General features: G+C 40.8%; 1 protein-coding gene and 1 long non-coding RNA gene across 3 annotated transcripts in view; one reads left to right on the top strand and one right to left on the bottom strand.

Moving 5' to 3' along the window:
• Nucleotides 1-771: 771 nt before the first annotated feature.
• Nucleotides 772-13189, bottom strand: LOC133664336 (dehydrogenase/reductase SDR family member on chromosome X-like). Its single transcript, XM_062068855.1, has 3 exons — nucleotides 12958-13189; nucleotides 6684-6791; nucleotides 772-1106 (listed from the first exon to the last, which is right to left on the bottom strand). The coding sequence occupies exons 1-3, from the start codon at nucleotides 13061-13063 to the stop codon at nucleotides 1075-1077; spliced, it is 246 nt and encodes an 81-aa protein (XP_061924839.1). The 5' UTR covers nucleotides 13064-13189; the 3' UTR covers nucleotides 772-1074.
• The window catches only part of LOC133664338 (uncharacterized), a 30059-nt gene continuing 24608 nt past the window's right edge, over nucleotides 12784-18234 (top strand). The window contains exons 1-3 of one of the 2 annotated variants that reach the window (XR_009828571.1): nucleotides 12784-13015; nucleotides 13094-13177; nucleotides 14302-14440. This is a non-coding gene — a long non-coding RNA (uncharacterized LOC133664338). Of the gene's footprint in view, nucleotides 13016-13093; nucleotides 13178-14301; nucleotides 14450-18234 lie in introns of those variants that run through there. The other variant, XR_009828570.1, reaches the window with a different exon arrangement.

Raw genomic sequence — 18234 nt, 5'->3', positions numbered from 1 at the left:
CAATTTTGCTCAATTTGAGGAGAGACGTGGCGACTGTACTCTCTGTACAGTCTTCCACCACGCTCTGACAAAAGATTGTACGCCACCTCTTTTTATTTTGACTTTCCCTGTTTACATAACAACAGCTGTTTCTAAAGGAATGGGTGGTATGTAAACAAACATTGTTTTTGGTCACATTAACACAAGAGAAAAAGATGCCTCGGGCTTGGGCTGGTCCTGGATTGAGCTTGGGCAAGTCTTGGATCACAATAGATAACCCCCCTCCCGTCTCCTCCCATCGTACACAGTGGAATTTTCCAAGCCTTTGGCTTGGTGCAACAAAGACAGCCTCTTGTCTGTTCATTGGGAACTCAGAGAAACAGAAAGTTTTTTGATCATTTACATACAATTTTTCTGACACACACCCCAGCCCCCAATCCAACGCCCTCGACGCAAATCCCATAGGGGTGATGGAAGGATGGGCAGCGCCTGAGAGCTGCGGCCTGCCACCATGGCCCCCCCACTCCCTCCCCTCTGTTGCTAGATATCTCGAGATGTGATTGATTGATTGATTGATTGATTGATTGATTGATTGATTGATTGATTGATTGATTGCTTGATTGATTGATTGAAACTTTTATTAGTAGATTGCACAGTACAGCACATATTCCGTACAATTGACCACTAAATGGTAACACCCGGATACGTTTTTCAACTTGTTTAAGTCGGGGTCCACGTTAATCAATTCATGGTACAAATATATACTATCAGCATAATACAGTCATCACACAAGTTAATCATCAGAGTATATACATTGAATTATTTACATGTACGTTGTAATATGTTGGATATGTGCTTTGCTATGGAGGTTTTTTCCCAGTCTAGATTGTATTCTTTTTTTTTTTACTCATCCTTCCCCAGCGTTTACCTTTTTTCCATCTTTTACGGGGCGCCTTGTGACGACCCATCAGCGTTCCTGTTCTGTAACCCAGTACACTGTTTGTTTGTCTAATCTTGAACGGGTTTGTGCTGAAAACTAAGTTTTGTTGTACTTGTGCAATGACAATAAAGACCTATCCTCAAAAGCAGAGTTCTTCAACAGGGGGTCCGGGACCTCCGCAGACGTACTGTTTGTGAAAGGTTTGGTTAATAAGACTGTTTAAAAAAATTATAATTTCATATTCAACGTACAATTTATCCACACGTGTAAATATCTTTGAGAGAACGAACATGGATACAGCACACTGCAGTGAACAGATAAACGAAGGTAGAAGTCGTCGCTCATCGAGATAGCGTTTATGTTCATAAGGCTATGTGTATGTAAATTAGCAGTTATACCCTGAAGCAATGGAGACAAAAATTAAAATACACTAATTGGCAGAAGGCGGTAATTGGCAACGTTCTGGCTACAGCAGAAGGGGATTGCACAAAACGCCATAAAAAGCACACCATTAAAATCTGCTACAACACATCAGGGAACATTATTCCATTCACCAGTTCCGCTGACTCGTGGAAAAAGAATTGTCAATTTCGTCGCAATAATCTCGTAACAAAAATAGAATTGAATAGAACTCCATTGCCAGTGCACTTCAAAAGTAAGACGGAATTAGTTTTGAGTACAACCCATACAACATACGGCATTGTTGGGCCGTTAGCGCCACCTACAGGGCCGCCAAAATATCTGCCTGCTGTGGTACTCAATTGTAATACACTTTTCCACCACTTGTGGCAGTAATTACCATCCCAGACAAAAGAAGAGCAGTTTCTTTAGCGCAAAAATGATGACTAAAGCGGTGAAGCTGTATTCTCATATTAACTGTTTAGTCAAGACACATACTCATTAATAATTTAGTGTATTTATTTTGGCACAACATAATTGTACATTTGTTTTTCCTTTTTCTTTGAAACCCTTTTTATATATTTGTTTAGTATTTATTTTTCTAAATCAGCCTGACCTAAGCCTAAGGTTGATGTGTTAAATAACAATCTGTGTGATTGAACCCATGGTTTCACAACATTTGACGAGGTTGTAAACTGTGAGTAGGTTAGGAGGTATTTATTAAATACAATTCAAATTAAGAGTAAGATTACTAGATCAGTGTTGATATTTGAGCGGGTTCTGGAAAAAAAAGCAGCAGTTTGAGACCGGGAAAAACCTCAAGCAACCAAATGCACGTTACGACACACATAACTCGAGGGCTGTAAACCATTATACCGGAGGGGTTAGGCGGAAAAGGTGTGGAATGGGGGAGGGGAGCATTTGTGCATATGTGTATAGTATTAGTCCATGGGTGCGTGTTTTGTCCATAAGCCTAGAAAACGCTCCATTCGGCATCACGGAACAAAGCCAAAATTCCCAGGTGTTCTTGAAGAAGGTGGAAGGGATTTCAGAGCGTCTTTCGCTGCGATCGTCTCGCTGGGGTGTTTACAACGAGGGCTTTGCAGAGGAAGCCAAATTGTAGCTACAGTAAGGATTGTTTTGGTGAATGCGAGCAGACACATTCCAATGTCTCCTCTAGTTTTCCGTTCTGGCCCTCAAATTGATCATAATTTTGCCTCGCAGAGTGGAAAGCTTCTCCGAGATGTCATCCATTTTGCGATTCAATTGCCAAAGTCCAAGTGCCCATAGCTCAGCCTAACCCATCCATCACGACGGGGAGCTTCTGGGCTCCTTAAACTACCATGGTCTTCCAAATGTGTCCGTAGACCAGAGCGACGGTCAGTCCAATCAGCGGATGACCTGTTACCACAGTTCCACATAGATAGATCTTCAATGTCTTCAGTGGAAAGACTCGCCAGGCACACGACTCTCCACTTCTCCCTGAGTCCTTCATGTATCCAGGGGCAAACATTCCACAGAACCTCAGCTTCTCGTCAAGAAGATTGTGTCAATTTCATTGAGAGACCAGTTGACCGGTTCCATATTTCAGTGCCAAAGAAAGACTCTTAGAAAGTTCAAACAACACAGGACGAGACGAGACAAAGTATCTTTGTGGATAAGCACGCTGTGGGGGGGGGGGGGCGTGGCCTGCGGACCTGCAGCGAAGCGGGGTGTGCCAGGACCGGCTTCGAGATCAGCGACAGGTGCGTACATGACCCACCTGGGAGTGTTTATCTGATCACCTGTCGCTCTGTTAAAGGCAGCAGACGGGAAGGAGAGAGGAGAGTTGTTGATAGTGGAGAGCGAAGACGAGCACGAGCACGAGCACGAGCGAGATGGAGAGAAGAACTTATGGCTGAAAAGCAACCCAAAGAACATTTACTGAAAAATAAATCATTGTTCACAACGATGAATGTCATGTCCGTCCTTGGTGGTCTGAAGAACCCGGAGGAGCAAGACCTCCACACACGCTTCCTATAGTCTTCTAAAACAAATCTAAAATTATTATTATTACATATTTTTCTAATATTAGCCAAACAACGGGTTACGTTTTTTTGCCCATTTGTGACTCCGACTGTAGTGAAAGACTGCTCTGTCCTTAACCCCCTGAGGTCCAAACAAGAGTACAATGAAAGAAGATTCTGACTCACATTTCCAAAAGATGCAACAAAAGATGAAATGTCTTCAAGGGTTCATGAGTCAGGGAAGTGAGTGGGCAAGCACACTCCCACCATCTCCCAATAATAATAATAACAATAATGGATTCATTCATTTCTATTTTTTTCTAGTGACTCAAAGTGCGTTACCGAGAACCCATTATTCATTCCCTCCACAGTCACACACATTATTATTATTATTATTATTATTGATTGAATGTTGTGCTGGGTTTGTAATTATACTTATGCACGTTTGATCATTTTAAAAGACATGATCATTGTTGAAAAGCACTTTAAAGATTAAGGTTGAGGTCTATTCCAAATTAACAACCATACAGTTGTGCCTCGGTTTTCGTTAATAATCCCTTCCAAAGGGCCCGCTAAAAACCGAAACCATGTTTTCTCATATAAAATCATGTCAATGTAATGAATCACAAAAGTCGGCACTTTTAAAAGTGAATAATTAAAGTTTTACACGCACACAAAATATTAAATGCACTCCAATGACCGATTATGAGGATAAATAAACAAACCTTTAACTTTATTGAAGACTCTTGATTACAATGAACGGTGGGGCTTTGCTACGACTCTTTCATGAATAGTTGGTTCTCATCTTATTTATCAAAGTGCTGGATGAATGCATGGAAACTGCTGTATGCTCTTTTATGTTACATAATGTGACTATATAAAATAGGGTGAGGCGTTTATAAGTTCAAAACCCAAAACCAGTGAAGTTGTCACGTTGTGTAAATGGTAAATAAAAACAGAATACAATGATTTGAAAATCCTTTTCAACTTATATTCAATTGAATAGACTGCAAATACAAGTTCGAACTGGTAAACTTTGTTATTTTTTGCAAATATTTGGAATTTGATGCCTGCAACATGTTGGCACAAGTGGCAAAAAAGACTGAGAAAGTTGAGGAATGCTCAAACACTTATTTGGAACTTCCCACAGGTGAACAGGCTAATTGGGAACAGGTGGGTGCCATGATTGGGTATAAAAGCAGCTTCCATGAAATGCTCAGTCATTCACAAACAAGGATGGGGCGAGGGTCACCACTTTGTCAACAAATGCGTGAGCAAATTGCCCAACAGTTTAAGAACAATATTTTTCAACCATCTGCAGTCCGAAATATCATCAAAACGTTCAGATAATCTGGAGAAATCACTGCACGTAAGCGGCAATGCATCAAAAAGCGACATCAGTGTGTAAAGGATATCACCACAAGGGCTCAGGAACACTTCAGAAAACCACTGTCAGTAACTACAGTTGGTCGCTACATCTGTAAGTGCAAGTTAAAACTCTACTATACAAAGCCAAAGCCCTTTATCAAAAACACCCAGAAACGTTGCCGGTTTTTCTGGGCCTGAGCTCATCTAAGATGGACTGATACAAAGTGGAAAAGTGTTCTGTGGTCTGACGAGTCCACATTTCAAATTGTTTTTGGAAACTGTGGACGTCGTGTCCTCCGGACCAAAGAGGAAAAGAACCATCTGGATTGCTAAAGGCGCAAAGTGTAAAAGCCTGCATGTGTGATGTATGGGGGTGTATTAGTGCCCAAGACATGGGTAACTTACACATCTGTGAAGGCACCATTAATGCTAAAAGGTACAAACCCCGTTTCCATGAGTTGGGAAATTGTGTTAGATGTAAATATAAACGGAATACAATGATTTGCAAATCCTTTTCAAACCATATTCAGTTGAATATGCTACAAAGACAACATATTTGATGTTCAAACTGATGAACTTTTTTTTTTTTTGCAAATAATCATTAACTTTAGAATTTGATGCCAGCAACACGTGACAAAGAAGTTGCCAATAAATACTGATAAAGTTGAGGAATGCTCATCAAACACTTATTTGGAACATCCCACAGGTGAACAGGCAAATTGGGAACAGGTGGGTGCCATGATTGGGTATAAAAGTAGATTCCATGTCATTCACAAACAATGATGGGGCGAGGGTCACCACTTTGTCAACAAATGCGTGAGCAAATTGTTGAACAGTTTAAGAAAAACCTTTCTCAACCAGCTATTGCAAGGAATTTAGGGATTTCACCATCTACGCTCCGTAATATCATCAAAGGGTTCAGAGAATCTGGAGAAATCACTGCACGTATGCAGCTAAGCCCGTGACCTTCCATCCCTCAGGCTGTGTTGCATCAACAAGCGACATCAGTGTGTAAAGGATATCACCACATGGGCTCAGGAACACTTCAGAAACCCACTGTCAGTAACTACAGTTGGTCACTACATCTGTAAGTGCAAATTAAAACTCTCCTATGCAAAGCGAAAACCGTTTATCAACAACACCCAGAAACGCCGTCGGCTTCGCTGGGCCTGAGCTCATCTAAGATGGACTGATGCAAAGTGGAAAAGTGTTCTGTGGTCTGACGAGTCCACATTTCAAATTGTTTTTGGAAACTGTAGACGTCGTGTCCTCCGGACCAAAGAGGAAAAGAACCATCCGGATTGTTATAGGCGCAAAGTGTAAAAGCCAGCATCTTTGATGGTATGGGGGTGTATTAGTGCCCAAATCATGGGTAACTTACACATCTGTGAAGGCGCCATTAATGCTGAAAGGTACATACAGGTTTTGGAACAACATATGTTGCCATCCTAGCAACGTTATCATGGACGCCCCTGCTTATTTCAGCAAGACAATGCCAAGCCACGTGTTACAACAGCGTGTGGCTTCATAGTAAAAGAGTGTGGGTACTAGACTGGCCTGCCTGTAGTCCAGACCTGTCTCCCATTGAAAATGTGTGGCGCATTATGAAGCCTAAAATAGCACAACGGAGACCCCCGGACTGTTGAACAACTTAAGCTTTCCCATTCTTTCCCAACAATGGGAAAGAATTCCAGTTCCCAAAAGTTTACTGAGTGTTGTTAAAAGGATAGGCCATGTGGTAAAAATGCCCCAGTGACAACTTTCTTGCTGCCATTAAATTCTAAGTTAATGATTATTTGCAAAAAAAAAGTTAAGTTTCTCAGTTCAATTGAATATAAGTTGAAAAGGATTAGCAAATCATTGTATTCTGTTTTTATTTACCATTTACACAACGTGACAACTTCACTGGTTTTGGGTTGTGTATGTTAATCCAGTTATCAGCTCCAGTCATGATGTTTGCACGGCAGCAGGTGTGGTCTATGATACCGTACCTATGATAACGTGTGCCCCCAGCTTGGCCATGTGGCGGGCGACCTCATAGCCGATTCCACTGTCTCCTCCTGTCACTACGGCAACCTTGCCATCTTGTCTGGGCATCGCTGGCGGAGGCAGAAGAGGAGAGACGGTTGTCAGATGAGATAAGAAAGACAGCATTTCATGTGGTCTTACTTCAGAGTTGGCGTTTTAAACTATTTGAATTGACAAAGGATAAATGTCGAGTGATATCTTTGCAACATGTTAGTAGTGGAGAAAGTGACACAACATGCAGTACCGCAGTTCAACAGAGTGGTAGCAGCTTGAGAAATGACACCTACACCCTAACCTGCCTGGAAAGCGAGACTGAAATCAATACTGAAATATCGATACCGTCGATACCAGATCTTTATGCTCAATATCAATTCTCAAATCAAAATATTGTTACTTTTAATACTTTCGTTACTTGAGACAATGTATATGAGGGCGTGGAGGGGGGCGTGGCCTGCGTGCCTGCCGCAGAACGGGGTGTTGCCAGGACCGGCCTCGAAGACAGCGACAGGTGCGTAGATGGCCCAGGTGGGCCTTGTTATCTAATCACCTGTAGGGCTGCAACAACTAATCGATTAAAATCAATTATAAAAATAGTTGGCGATTAATTTAGTCATCGATTCGTTGGATCTATGCTATGCGCATGCGCAGAGGCAATTTTTATTTTTTATTTTATTTTTATTTTTATTTTTTATAAACCTTTATTTATAAACTGCAACATGTACAAACAGCTGAGAAACAATAATCAAAATAAGTATGGTGCCAGTATGCAGGTTTTTTTCAATAAAATACTGGAAAGGATAGAAATGTAGTTTGTCTCTGTTATCCGATTATTAATCGATTAATCAAAGTAATAATCGACAGATTAATCGATTATCAAATTAATCGTTAGTTGCAGCCCTAGCCTTTATTAGCAGCAGCCGTGATGAGACGAGTAGTTGGAGTGGGAGGTGCTGCTGGGCAGACGCAGAAAAGACTTGTTGCTGGGAAGCAAAAGGCTCGCACCTCGTGAGAACGAAATAAAACAGTGTTATACTCTGAATTCCTGGCAGTGTGTGCTGGTCTGAAGAACCCACTAGAGGGCAACCTCTCCAGAGGGGTGTCCAAGCTACGGCCCGCAGGCCAAGTGCAGCCTGGTGGCGTGTTCAGTTTGGCCCGCGAGACGTCACAAGTTTAATAAGAAATCTTGCCCGTTGGGTGACTCCAATCTAATTTCCAAAATTTGACAATATAATTCCTGAGAGTTTACCACCAATTCAACCTGTTGTCCACAAACTGCATTTTGAAGCGTTTTTTTTATATATGGCCCAATCCAAACAGCATTTCTCACTCATGGAGCAAAAAAACTAACACAGAAAGCCAACACACATGGTCACACATAGAACAACCTGCTCACTGAAATTTGTGGATATTATAAATAAATAAAAAAGTCCAAGCATAACGCATAATTCAAGATTACACCCATTTAAATCCCTTGCAATGCATGATGGGAATATGTAAACACTCTCTCCACACTTATCCATGTTTGGCGCATTTTAGCTGCTTGATATTTCTGATTAAAAAATTTAAATTAAAAAAAACAAGGTAGGAGTTGAACTTTCACATACTAATAATATTCAGTTACAATAACTATTTTATTTAATATATTTTAAAGATATTTCACAGAAACAACTCTTTTTTTTTTTTTTACCTTTTACCAAACACATCAGGTATATTTGCACAAAGTATCAGTATCGGTTCGATACCGCTGATACCAGCCGTGATGAAGCAGGTAATGTTTCAGGGTGGTGGATCTTATTTGAAAGCGATTGATGATAGCAAGCCATCAATAACGTGGCTAAACAGGAATAATCTTTCCTCAACATAATTAAAAACATTTTTTGAACTGTAGTTTTATAGTTCTGAAATGTTGGCCTGATTTAGCAAATAGGTTTTTTTTTATTAAAATGATTAGTACCAGAAGAAGAAAGTGTAAAAACAAAAACAAAAAAAGCTTTCTGTGCATGCATGACTTTTCACCCCCTAACTCAGTGTTTTTCAACCGCTGTGCCGCGGCACACTGGTGTACCGTGAGATATTGCCTGGTGTGCCGTGGGAGATTATGTAATTTCACCTAATTGGGTTAAAATAATTTTTTGCAAACCAGTCTGTGCTGTCTAGAGCTCGGCAGAGTGACTGTGTAATACTCCTCCATATCAGTAGGTGGCAACAGATAGCTAATTGCTTTGTAGATGTCGGGAACATGGTTTGTCGTGATCACAATATGCAGACGACAGCGGGGGGCAGCGTGCAGGTAAAAAGGTGTCTAATGCTTAAACCAAAAATAAACAAAAAGGCAAGTGCCGCTAAAAAAAGGCATTGAAGCTTAGGGATGGCTATGCTACACGAAGCTAAAACTGAACTGGCTGCAAAGTAAACCAAAACAGAATGCTGGACGACAGCAAAGACTTACAGCGTGTGGAGCAGCAGACGGCGTCCACAAAGTACATCCGTACATGATAATCAACAACAAAGTAGGAGCGCAAGACAAGAACTAAAACACTACACACAAAAGAAACACAAAAAAAACTCCAAATAAGTCACGGCGTGATGTGACAGGTGGTGACAGTACACCTATTTTGAGACAAGAGCTATAGTGATGCAGACTTTTGACAAGAACAAGAAAGTTTGATCATATTACGCCTATGCTGGCTCACCTGCACTGGCTTCCTGTGCACTTAAGATGTGACTTTAAGGTTTTACTACTTATGTATAAAATACTACACGGTTTAGCTCCAGCCTATCTTGCTGATTGTATTGTACCATATGTCCCGGCAAGAAATCTGCGTTCAAGGAACTCCGGCTTATTAGTGATTCCCAGAGCCAAAAAGTCTGCAGGCTATAGAGCGTTTTCTATTGGGGCTCCAGTACTATGGAATGCCCTCCCGGTAACAGTTAGAGATGCTACCTCAGTAGAAGCATTTAAGTCCCATCTTAAAACTTATTTGTATACTCTAGCCTTTAAATAGACCCCCTTTTAGACCAGTTGATCTGCCATTTATTTTCTGCTCTGCCCCCCTCTCCTTCGTGGATGTGGGGGCACAGGTTCGGTGGCCATGGATGAAGTGCTGGCTGTCCAAAGTCGGGACCCGGGGTGGACTGCTAGCCTGTGCATCGGTTGGGGACGTCTCTGCACTGCTGACCCGTCTCCGCTCGGGATGGTTTCCTGCTGGCCCCACTATGGACTGGACTCTCACTATTATGTTAGATCCACTATGAACTGGACTCGCACACTATTATGTTAGATCCACAATGGACTGGACTCTCACTATTATGTTAGATCCACTGTGGACTGGACTCTCACACTATTATGTTAGAGCCACTATGGACTGGACTCTCACAATATTATGCTAGATCCACTATGGACTGGACTCACACTATTATGTTAGATCCACTATGGACTGGACTCTCACACTATTATGTTAGATCCACTACGGACTGGACTCTCACTATTATGTTAGATCCACTATGGACTGGACTCTCACACTAATATGTTAGATCCACTATGGACTGGACTCTCACTATTATGTTGGATCCACTACGGACTGGACTATCACACTATTATGTTAGATCCACTATGGACTGGACTCTCGCACTATTATGTTAGATCCACTATGGACTGGACTCTCACTATTATGTTAGATCCACTGGTGACTGGACTCTCACACTATTATGTTAGATCCACTATGGACTGGACTCTCACACTATTATGTTAGATCCACTGTGGACTGGACTCTCACACTATTATGTTAGAGCCACTATGGACTGGACTCTCACAATATTATGCTAGATCCACTATGGACTGGACTCACACTATTATGTTAGATCCACTATGGACTGGACTCTCACACTATTATGTTAGATCCACTACGGACTGGACTCTCACTATTATGTTAGATCCACTATGGACTGGACTCTCACACTAATATGTTAGATCCACTATGGACTGGACTCTCACTATTATGTTGGATCCACTACGGACTGGACTATCACACTATTATGTTAGATCCACTATGGACTGGACTCTCGCACTATTATGTTAGATCCACTATGGACTGGACTCTCACTATTATGTTAGATCCACTGGTGACTGGACTCTCACACTATTATGTTAGATCCACTATGGACTGGACTCTCACTATTATGTTAGATCCACTATGGACTGGACTCTCGCACTATTATGTTAGATCCACTATGGACTGGACTCTCACTATTATGTTAGATCCACTGGTGACTGGACTCTCACACTATTATGTTACATCCACTATGGACTGGACTCTCACTATTATGTTAGATCCACTATGGACTGGACTCTCACACTGTTATGTTAGCTTCACTATGGACTGGACTCTCACTATTATGTTAGATCCACTATTGACTGGACTCTCACTATTATGTTAGATCCACTATGGACTGGACACTCTCACTATTATGTTAGATCCACTATGGACTGGACTCTCACACTATTATGTTAGATCCACAATGGACTGGACTCTCACACTATAATGTTAGATCCACTATGGACTGGACTCTCACACTATTATGTTAGATCCACTATGGACTGGACTTTCACAATATTATGTTAGATCCACTATGGACTGGACTCTCACTTTTATGTTAGATCCACTATGGACTTAACTCTCACAATATTATGTTAGATCCACTATGGACTGGACTCTCACTGTTATGTTAGATCCACTATGGACTGGACTCTCACAATATTATGTTAGATCCACTATGGACTGGACTCTCACTATTATGTTAAATCCACTATGGACTGGACTCTCACACTATTATGTTAGATCCACTACGGACTGGACTCTCACACTATTATGTTAGATCCACTATGGACTGGACTCTCACACTATTATGTTAGATCCACTACGGACTGGACTCTCACACTATTATGCTAGATCCACTACGGACTGGACTCTCACACTATAATGTTAGATCCACTATGGACTGGACTCTCACACTATTATGTTAGATCTACTATGGACTGCACTCCCTCACAATATTATGTTAGATCCACTATGGATTGGACTCTCACACTGTTATGTTAGATCCACTATGGACTGGACTCTCACACTATTATGTTAGATCCACTATGGACTGGACTCTCTCACTATGATGTTATATACACTATGGACTGGACTCTCACACTGTTATGTTAGATCCACTATGGACTGGACTCTCACACTATTATGTTAGATCCACTATGGACTGGACTCTCTCACTATGATGTTATATACACTATGGACTGGACTCTCACACTATTATGTTAGATCCACTATGGACTGGACTCTCTCACTATTATGTTAGATCCACTATGGACTGGACTCTCACTATTATGTTAGATCCACGATGGACTGGACTCTCTCACTATTATGTTAGATCCACTATGGACTGGACTTTCACTATTATGTTAGATCCACTATGGACTGGACTATCACTATTATGTTAGATCCACTATGGACTGGACTCTCACAATATTATGCTAGATCCACTCGACGTCCATTGCACCGGTCGCCCAGTGGGGGGGTCTCCCACATCTGCGGTCCTCTCCAAGGTTTCTCATTGTCCCATTGGGTTGAGTTTTTCCTTGCCCTGATGTGGGATCTGAGCCGAGGATGTCGTTGTGGCTTGTGCAGCCCTTTGAGACACTCGTGATTTAGGGCATATAAGTAAACATTGATTGATTGATTGATGCATGCTTGGTTATGGTTTGAATTCATATCCAAAAATTGCGAGAACAACTTTTTACTGTCAATATCGGCTGCTGAGGTTCATTTTGTTATGTTTCCTGCTTATGGTGTGCCTCTGGATTTTTTCAATGAAAACAAAATGTGCCTTGGCTCAGAAAAGGTTCGAAAACACTGCCCTAACTGGACAAAACCCTGTGTCACATGCAATTTTTAACTCAGCCCCTGCTATGCTGTGCATTCATTGGCTGGCGGATGTTGGACAAACAACCAATGGGCGCCTTCCTTTTCCTTTCAACAGACACCGTGTAAAGAAACAAGCTGATTCAAAACTGACATGAGGCTACAACAAAAACAGTTTATCTCCACAACAACTGCTCTGGTGGAAAACATCCCTTAGAATGTCCTCTTTTATTCGGCATAAACGCTACGCAGCAAAGTTACAAAATGAGAACAAACTAAACCTTTCAAACGCGAACCCGCAGTAAAGAAAACTGACCTGGCAACCTGAAGCGTGTGCTGAGGAGCTGCATCACAAGGACCTCCAAGCCAAGCAGGTACAACTTGAAAGCTGCCAACAAGCGGCACCAAATAAGAGAGAACATTCTAGTCGTGTTTGTCTTGTTGCGATACAGACTCCAGCTCGCTAGGAAGCGGAGGAGAAAGAGAGAGGAGCTGCTTCCGGTTGACGTCTCGGGACACGTTCCAATATGAAAACGGTGACTACTCGCCACAAATACTTTTCACGAAAATAAACTATTTCGTGTCCAAATACTCATACATTGTTTACATAGCATTATAACCCACTTAACATACTTTTTACGTGTGTTTTATCGTGTGTTTTGTTTCATCATTGATACAAATGGACAACATAAACAGAATGGACCGGACGCTTTGCAACAATTCAAAATAAAAGCCCGAAAAATGCATGCGAATCATCACGATGCATTAACTGAAATAATTTTAAAATATGTGTGTACTATTTAAATGTAAAAGTTACATAACAGGCACACTTGCCTTACATGTTCAGAGCTGATATAAAATGAACAACAGGAGCAGGCTGTTCTGAAAACACCCCCAAGGACACCTCAATGATGGACGCTTTTGACCTCCCTCCCTCCTCAACGACACCTGGAGTTGAACTTTTGCTTGAATGCAGAACGGCCCCAGTCTATGAACATTACATCATCACACCCAAGACAATGGGCACATACACGGACGGCGTGGCGAAGTTGGTAGAGTGGCCGTGCCAGCAATCGAAGGGTTGCTGGTTACTGGGGTTCAATCCCCACCTTCTACCATCCTAGTCACGTCCGTTGTGTCCTTGAGCAAGACACTTCACCCTTGCTCCTGATGGCTGCTGGTTAGCGCCTTGCATGGCAGCTCCCGCCATCAGTGTGTGAATGTGTGTGTGAATGGGTGAATGTGGAAATAGTGTCAAAGCGCTTTGAGTACCTTGAAGGTAGAAAAGCGCTATACAAGTATAACCCATTTATCATTATCATTTATGATTCACTTAGTGAGATGAATAACACCTTATTTTAAATAAATTCAATTCTTTTTCCACTGTACTTTGTAAACCTTTGTCGTTTCTTAAACTGGATCATATTGTTTGATTTATTTGCTTAATCCATTCAATAATTGAATTCTACATACTGATTGTGGAAAGGGAATGTGATCGGCGCGCTTGCAGGAGAAAAGGTCACCGCCTCTGTCCAGGGTGCTGAAAACAGAGCGCCATCAGACGGGGGCATGGCATGTGCTGATGGCGGGACACAGCTGGCAGATGATTAAGATTGCACAGGTGGTACGTGTTAATCTCACCGTCTGTTGTCTTTAACAGTGAGCGGCCGCGTGCAGGAGAAGGAGGAGGGTTGGAGCGACTGAAAAGTCAACACAAAAGTATCTATTGGAGAACTGTGAAAACATACTAAAAACCCTGTCTTCTGCGCAACTGGCTTCCAGCGTGAATCTGTGAGACTGTAAGTAGACGAAGCTTACACTGATATACTAAAGGTTTTAAGTGTTGTACGTGTATACAAATGTTTTAAATTAAAACATTTTCTCCAAGGTTATATATATATATATATATATATATCCTCTTTTCTTGAAAATAATTGTTGTACATCGCAGGTTACAGTTTGTTTTGTACATTTTAGATGTTTGCAAATGCACCAAATCACTGAATTTGAATTAACAAATAAATGGTTTGTATGTTCTCTATATACAACATTGTGAATTATTCTCACTGATATTTGTGTAACATAATCAGTAAATGTAATGTATTTTTGTAATTTTTTCCCCATATGTCTGCACAATAACTCAGACATGGTAACACTAGTAGAGAATATGAAGTTATTTTTGCTCCAGGACACATTTAACTTTGTTCATTATTAATGTATTTCTTGCCACTTAGTTTTTTATTTTTATATGAGATTTCCAGTTCATTTTTTCATATCTAAATACACTGAAAAATCAGATTTCCTTTACTCTTTCAATGTCTACTCTGTCTATTTGTACTTGTGTTTGACTTTCCTTTCTACTGTAACCGAATCCCATTATTTTAGTTTTACTGAGGGCACGGAGGGTAATGTGTTGGTAGGAAAGTGGGGACTAGACGTGTGATGGAAGACATTTTTGTGGCATGGCTGCACCCAGCTTGTCTTTACATCCATCATGTTGTTCCCCAAGGTCACTGACAGTCTTATGACCAGCTGCCCAAGAGATCACGTGTGATAGAAATCAATAGAGTTTGAGCTGCTCTCTCCAAAGACGTGTTTGAAGCATGTTTGTGCAGCAAGGTAGGGTGTGGGACAATGGCCTTTGCAGTCTTTTACAGTCTACCAGGGCAATGTGAAGGACACCCACTCAAGCATAAATGTATGAATACGTGTGAAAATACGGTAGGAATTAATGTAAGAATACCTGTGAATGTACGGTAGGAATGAATGTAAGAATACGTGTGAATGTATTGTAGGAATGGATGTAAGAATATGTGTGAACGTACAGTAGGAATGAATGTAAGAATACGTGTGAATGTAAGAATACGTGTGAATGTATTGTAGGAATGGATGTAAGAATACGTGTGAACGTACAGTAGGAATGAATGTAAGAATACGTGTGAACGTACGGTAGGAATGGATGTAAGAATACGTGTGAACGTACGGTAGGACAAATGTAAGAATACAGGTGAACGTACGGTAGGAATTAATGTAAGAATACGAGTGAATCTACGGTAGGAATGAATGTAAGAATATGTGCGAATGTACGGTAAGAATGAATGTAAGAATACGTTTGAATGTACGGTAGGAATGAATGTAAGAATACATGTCAACGTACAGTAGGAATGATAGTAAGAATATGTGTGAATGTATGGCAGGAATTAATGTAAGAATATGTGTGAACCTATGGTAGGAATGAATGTAATAATATGTGTGAATGTACGGTAGGGATGAATGTAATAATTTGTGTCAACGTACGGTAGGTATGAATGTAAGAATACGTGTGAACATACGGTAAGAATGACTGTAATAATATGTGTCAACGTACGGTAGGAATGAATGTAAGAATACGTGTGAATGTACGGTAGGAATGAATGTAAGAATACGTGTGAACGTACGGTAGGAATGAATGTAAGCAAACCTGTGAACGTACAGTAGGAATGAATGTAAGAATACGCGTGAATGTACGGTAAGAATGAATGTAAGAATATGTGTGAACGTACGGTAGCAATGAATGTAAGAATATGTGTGAACGTATGGTAGGAATGAATGTAAGCAAACCTGTGAATGTACAGTAGGAATGAATGTAAGAATACGCGTGAATGTACGGTAGGAATGAATGTAAGAATATGTGTGAACGTACGGTAGCAATGAATGTAAGAATGTGTGAACGTATGGTAGGAATGAATATAAGAATACCTGTGAACGTACGGTATGAAATAATGTAAGAATACCTGTGAACGTACGGTAGGAATGAATGTAAGAATACCTGTGAACGTACGGTAGGAATGAATGTAAGAATACGTGTGAACGTACGGTAGGAATGAATTAGGGAATATGTGTGAACGTACGGTAGGAATGAATGTAAGAATACCTGTGAACGTACAGTAGGAATTAATGTAAGAATACGCGTGAACGTACGGTAGGAATGAATGTAAGAATACGTGTGAACGTACGGTAGCAATGAATGTAAGAATATGTGTGAACGTATGGTAGGAATTAATGTAAGTATACGTGTGAACGTACGGTAGGAATAAATGTAAGAATACCTGTGAATGTACGGTAGGAATGAATGTAAGAATACCTGTGAACGTACGGTAGGAATGAATGTAAGAATACGTGTGAACGTACGGTAGGAATGAATGTAAGAATACCTGTGAACGTACGGTAGGAATGAATCTAAGAATACGTGTGAACGTACGGTACAAATTAATGTAAGAATATGTATGAACGTATGGTAGGAATGAATGTAAGAATACGTGTGGACGTACGGTAGGAATGAATGTAAGAAGACGTGTGAACGTACGGTAGGAATTAATGTAAGAATATGTGTGAACGTACGGTAGGAATGAATGTAAGAATACCTGTGAACGTACGGTAGGAATGAATGTAAGAATACGTGTGAACGTACGGTAGGAATGAATGTAAGAATATGTATGAACGTACGGTAGGAATGAATGTAAGAATACGTGTGGACGTACGGTAGGAATGAATGTAAGAAGACCTGTGACCGTACGCTAGGAATGGATGTAAGAAGACGTGTGAACGTACGGTAGGAATGGATGTAAGAAGACGCGTGAACGTACGGTTGGAATGCACGTAAGAAGACGCGTGAACGTACGGTAGCAATGAATGTAAGAATACGCATGAACGTACGGTAGGAATGAATGTAAGAATATGCGTGAACGTACGGTAGGAATGAATGTAAGAATAAGTGTCAACGTACGGTAGGGAAAGAATGTAAGAATACATGTGAGAATACGCGTGAACGTACGGTAGGAATGAATGTAAGAAGAGGTGTCAACGTACGGTAGGAAAGAATGTAAGAATACATGTGAACGTACAATAGGAATGAATGTAAGAATACAAATGAACGAACGGTAGGAATGGATGTTAGAATATGTATGAACATACAGTAGGAACGAATGTAAGAATACGTGTGAACGTTCGGTAGGAATGGATGTAAAAATACCTGTGAACGTACGGTAGGAATGAATGTAAGAATACGTGTGAACGTACGGTAGGAATGAATGTAAGAATACGTGTGAATGTACGGTAGGAATGAATGTAAGAATACCTGTGAACGTACGGTAGGAATGAATGTAAGAATACGTGTGAATGTACGGTAAGAATTAATGTAAGAGTATGCGTGAACGTTCGGTAGGAATGAATGTAAGAATAAGTGTGAACATATGGTAGGAATGAATGTAAGAATACGTGTGAACATACGGCAGGGATGAATGTAAGAATACGTGTGAACGTACGGTAGGAATGAATCTAAGAATATGTGTGAATGTACAGTAGGAATGAATGTAAGAATATGTGTGAATGTACGGTAGGAATGAATGTAAAAATACTTGTGAACGTACGGTAGGAATGAATGTAAGAATACGTGTGAACGTATGGTAGGAATGAATGTAAGAATACGTGTGAACATACGGTGGAAATGAATGTAAAAAATACGTGTGAACATACGGTAGGAATGAATGTAAGAATATGCGTGAATGTACGGTAGGAATGAATGTAAGAACACGTGTGAACGTATAGTAGGAATG

This window comes from Entelurus aequoreus, linkage group LG14 (assembly GCF_033978785.1).
Source record: "Entelurus aequoreus isolate RoL-2023_Sb linkage group LG14, RoL_Eaeq_v1.1, whole genome shotgun sequence".
NCBI lineage: Eukaryota > Metazoa > Chordata > Actinopteri > Syngnathiformes > Syngnathidae > Entelurus > Entelurus aequoreus.
Note: the sequence above shows the minus strand (reverse complement) of the source record. Positions and strands in the feature narration are given on the sequence as shown.